The following is a 5,000-nucleotide window of genomic DNA, read 5'->3' as shown; positions in this document are numbered from 1 at the left end:
GAGGGCTCCTGTGGGCTATGTTAGGGCTGCCCACGCAGGGCCAGCACTGAGGGGCCAGCACTTGGCCAATGAACAAAAGCTCAGGGGCCCTGCGTGGGCCTTGTGAGGGCTCCTGTGGGCTGTGTTAGGGCTGCCAACGCAGGGCCAGCAATGAGGGGCCGGCACTTTGCCAATGAGCAAAAGCTCAGGGGCCCGGCATGGGCAGCCCTCAAAGGGCCCTTGTGCCAGCCCTAAGGGGGCCCGTATAGGGCCTGTGGAGGCTTGCTTGCTGGGACATACTACCCCCACACATGAACACACGCTGGGAGAAGAAGAGGAAGATGTTTTGAGAACCCCGAAACAAAACCAGTAGATGATGCCGCCCCATGGCAAAACTTCCCACTCACCCTTTATTTCTGCCCTTTCTCCACACCGCCCCTGCACAACACACACACACACATGCACACACACACTCGCACTTGCACACACACACACAGACACACACACACACACACATACTCTCTCTCTCTCTCTCTGTCTCTCTCTCTCTCTGTCTCTCTCTCTCTTTCTCTCTCTCTGTCTCTCTCTCTCTCTCTCTCTCTGCACACACGGCACCATTAAGTCACACTGTTGTGCGTTTAATTAGGCACAGTGGCGGGAACATCATTGGCTGCGACTTGTTGGGACTTGTTGACTGGCTGCGCGGTAATGCTTCTCTGGGGTTCCCCGCTGAGACAGAAGATTGATAGAATCTCAATTTAATCGTCTCCGCAGGAGTTCCTCTGATGAGGCAGAACAGCTATGCAGAAGGCAGATTGTGTTGTGTTGTGTTGTGTTGTGATGTTTTCTGTTTTGTTGTAGCACTGGTTCAGGAGTCGGAGCATGGTAAAGTTATAATGTTTTATATATATATATATAAATATACATTTTCTTTGTTGATAGTCAAGTACTTCTTGAAGATTGAATTGTTTGCCTCTATTTTTAAATGCGGTGCTGGTGTTAAGAGGTTTGGAGAAGCGCTGTAAGGAATCATAACGAGCTCTCAGAAACTCTTCACCTCATTGGATGAGGGGAAGGAGAGTCGTCGGGTCTAAGTGCTGAAGAGCACAGGTGGGAAGGCCCCTACTAGGGGCTCAGAGGGGGAAGTGGGGCTGGTTCTTTCAGTGGTGTAGCTGTGTTGCTATGAGGGGATGTAAGAGAGAAGAGAGGAGGAGAGGGGGACAAGGGGGAGGTAGTGGGAGAGATGGGGATGGAGATGAATGGAGAGAGAAGGAGGGAAAGAGGCAGGGATTTAGAGGGAGGGAGAGAGAGAGAGAGAAAGAGAGAAAGAGGGAGGGAGAGAGAGAGAAAGAGGGAGGGAGAGAGAGTGAGAGAAAGAGGGAGGGAGAGAGATATAGAGGGAGGGAGAGAGAGAGAAAGAGGGAGGTAGAGACAGATAGAGAGATAGAGGGAGGGAGAGAGAGAGGGAAAGAGGGAGGGAGAGATAGAAGGAGGGAGAGAGGATGGAGGCTAGATGGAGGCAGAGTGAGAGCTGGGGAGGGGTGGATGGGGGAGAGGAGATAGGAGAAAGTGAGTGAGCGAGTGAGCGAATGAGCCAAGGCTTCAAACGGAGCGTCCATCTGGAACCTTCCGCAGCCTTCTACTTTCGCGTAAAATTAGATTAGCAATCACGTTCCCCCTCTCGACTGCACGCGGTGAGCCCTCAGGAGCGAGCACACACACACACACACACACACACACACACACACACACACACACACACACACACATACAGCATTGCTGTCCTTTAGTCTGTGCTTTGGTACCACTGAAGACTCCCTGCATACGTATCAGCTGCTCGGTCAAGCACACGCACACGCACACGCACACGCACGCGCACGCGCACGCACACACACACACACACACAGCATTGATATCCTTTAGTCTGTGCTCTGTGCACTTTCTACCTACGTATCAGCTGCAGACTCGTTTCGACTGACTTCAGCATTGCTGTTTGTGCTCTGGGAAGGTGAACACTGTAGTTTCCTGTCTGTCAAACTAGTAAGTGGAAGTGGAATGGAAGAGCCCCACCTTTATTGGTGTTGAAATTAACAGGATTTATCTTCCACTACCCTCGTAAACAGTGCCCCAAGAATGAGCGAAGAGTGAAAGGTAGCAAACAGTAGTAGCACATTGATTATTTCAAGCAAGAGTTAGGATTGGATTAGGATTAGATCAGGGTTGGAGGAATGCGATATCACAGAGGAGTTACGGTTTTACAAGGACAATGCAAGATGTAAATATGCACTTAGTTATTAATTTATCTTTTACGTCTTTAATATTACTGTGGTTCTGTTAGTTAGCATACTGAGAGCTAACTGTGTGTGTGTGTGTGTGTGTGTGTGTGTGTGTGTGTGTGTAGGTGTGTGTGTGTGTGTGTGTGTGTGTGTGTGTGTGTGTGTGTGTGTGTGTGTAGGTGTTGGTGTGTTGAGGGCATGGTAGGCCATGCTGCTGTTGACTGCCTTGCCTGTTCTGAGGGCATTTCGGATATACAGTGGCAGATCTGGCACTGGGCTTGTTCTGTGAGCTCACTAGACACACACACAGACACACAGACACACAGACACACAGACACACAGACACACAGACACACAGACACACAGACACACAGACACACAGACACACAGACACACAGACACACAGACACACAGACACACAGACACACAGACACACAGACACACAGACACACAGACACAGTGATGCCCTACACTGAGAGTCAGGTGGCCATCCTGAACCTGGTGTCTGTTCCGTAGTTTTCACTCTGTTTGTTTTTCTTCCCTCGCGGGTGTGTGTGTGTGTGTGTGTGTGTGTGTGTGTGTGTGTGTGTCTGTCTTTTTGTGTGTGTGTGTGTGTGTGTATGTGTTTGTGTCTGTTTCTGTTTCTGTTTCTGTCTGTGTGTGTGTGTGTGTGTGTGTGTGTGTGTGTGTGTGAGTGTGTGTGTGAGTGTGTGTGTGTGTTTGTTTGTGTGTGTGTGTGCGTGGGTGTGCCAGAAAGAGGTTGAACTCAGAGTGAATCAGTGTCAGACCTGCATTGTAAACATCAGTTGAGTGACTCACCTGTTTGTGTTTGTCTGGTTGTGTATGTGTTTGTGTGTCTGTGTCCAATGTGTGCGTGTACCAGCTGAAGCCTGTCACCTAGTTGGCTCCTGAATTCCCATGAGGCACTGGGACACATGAGACAGTTTAAAACCTCTTTATTAGTTTGAGAAATGTATAAATATTGTTATTTCCCAGGTCTTAAGTGATTACCCAGTGGAAGCCTCTTCTGTGTACAGAACAGACTACGCAGACCTCTTGTGCTAACAATATTGTCAGTAGAAAATCGTTTCAAACACTTCTCTCTCTTTCTTACTGCCTCTATCTTTCATTCTTCTCTCTCACTCTCTCTCTCTTTCTTACTCTTGGCATCCCTCACTCTTCTCCTCTCTCTCTCACTCTTGCCATCCCTCACTCTTTTCCTGAGTCTCTTACACTCACCCTTTTCTGTGTGTCTCTAGTCCTCAGTGTCTCTCATTTTGCCTCTTTCTCTGTCTGTCCTTGCTTTGTCAGTCAGTCTCCCTTCTTTCATTCTCTCTTCTCTTTTCTTCTCCTCTTTATCTTTCTCCCACTCTCTCTTCTCTCTCTGGCTATGTTTACTTACTCCACCTTCACGCCGGAGGTTAGAGGGTCCAAGGCGATTGATTCTCCCTGTCATCTTTGCCCTCTCTCTCTCTCTCTCTCTCTCTCTCTCTCTCTCTCTCTCTCTCTCTCTCTCTCTTTCTCTCTGTCTTTCTATCTCTCTCTGGGTAAATAACTCAAAACCCCCATGTGATGAAGCCCTTAGCTGGAGACACCAGCAACAGACAGACAAGGCAAATATTTCACTTTTTCACTGCATTGTCGTCACGGAACCCCCCCCCCCCCCCTCTGAGGGGGGCTACACTTTGCAGCCACTTAACTCCACGGGTTGTCATGGCAATTGTATATTTTAGTGGCTTCTGTTGTGTATGAGTGAGAGTGCGTGTTGGTCATAACTATATGTTATTTGTGGAAGAGTCTGTATTTGTAATTGTGTATTTGTTTATTGTGCGTAAGTGTTTATCAGGGTTAAGATGCAGTCCAAATGTCGTCCAAAACAAACAAAACATACATCAAAACTATTTGTATTTCTTCGTGTTTTCAAAAAGATTTGCATCCACATGAAGTTTTCAGCACATCCACACCGAAATGCAAAAACGCCAAATGCTGTTGCTAGGGAGCTTGTTTTAGCTCGATTATCATTATTTAGTTTGGATTAAGCTATCTTTATGTAACTCTTATGACCATGTAATTTTTATTATACTCTCAAGCTGCTATATACAAAGTAATTTTCAGAGACATTCATCATCACACTGATTCGGTTATGGTTGGTAAAGAGGGCCCGTGCCATATCATTCCTGTGGGCACAATTTAGTTTGGATTAAGATTAAAAGTGTTAAAACAACAGTTTGTTGAAATCTCTGTGACAGAAACCATTCCTGGCCTGCAGCCACTCAAGTCTAGCAAGATGTCTGAGCCTTGTCCCCAAGGCAATGTATTTATATTTATGCAACTGTTTAGGTGTCCCTTTATGGTTGTTTCCCCCCCCCCACACACACACACACACTCCTTCGTGGACCATCTGGCGGTTATTTTTTATATAAATAAACTATTAGTAGAGTAGCTTTAAACAAAAGTGTCTGTAAAATAAATATTCATTAATCTCCCTCTTGCTCTTTCCCTCTTTCTACCCCCCCACCATCCCCCCCCCCCTTCTCTCTCTCTCATTCGCCTCAGGAGGAACAGAACCGTGGCAAGCCTAACTGGGAGCATCTGAACGAGGACCTGCACGTTCTCATCACCGTGGAGGACTCACAGAACCGGGCCGAGATCAAACTGAAGCGGGCCGTGGAGGAGGTCAAGAAGCTTCTGGTACCGGCGGTGAGTACTCACACCCATACACACTCCAAGTTGTGTTTTGTGAAA

At 47.5% G+C, this 5,000-nt stretch overlaps 1 protein-coding gene across 7 annotated transcripts in view; it reads left to right on the top strand.

Annotated features, from left to right (window-relative positions):
• The window catches only part of qki2 (QKI, KH domain containing, RNA binding 2), a 47,434-nt gene that overhangs the window by 28,440 nt on the left and 13,994 nt on the right, over positions 1-5,000 (top strand). For all 7 annotated transcript variants that reach the window (XM_080835098.1, XM_080835097.1, XM_080835099.1 and 4 more), the window contains exon 4: positions 4,812-4,955. In XM_080835098.1, the coding sequence (XP_080691224.1) occupies positions 4,812-4,955 (144 nt within the window). The remainder of the gene's footprint in view (positions 1-4,811; positions 4,956-5,000) is intronic.

This window comes from Sprattus sprattus (genome assembly GCF_963457725.1).
Source record: "Sprattus sprattus genome assembly, chromosome: 3".
Classification (NCBI taxonomy): domain Eukaryota; kingdom Metazoa; phylum Chordata; class Actinopteri; order Clupeiformes; family Clupeidae; genus Sprattus; species Sprattus sprattus.
The sequence above is the reverse complement of the archived record's forward strand: the minus strand, read 5'-3'. Positions and strand labels throughout refer to the sequence as shown.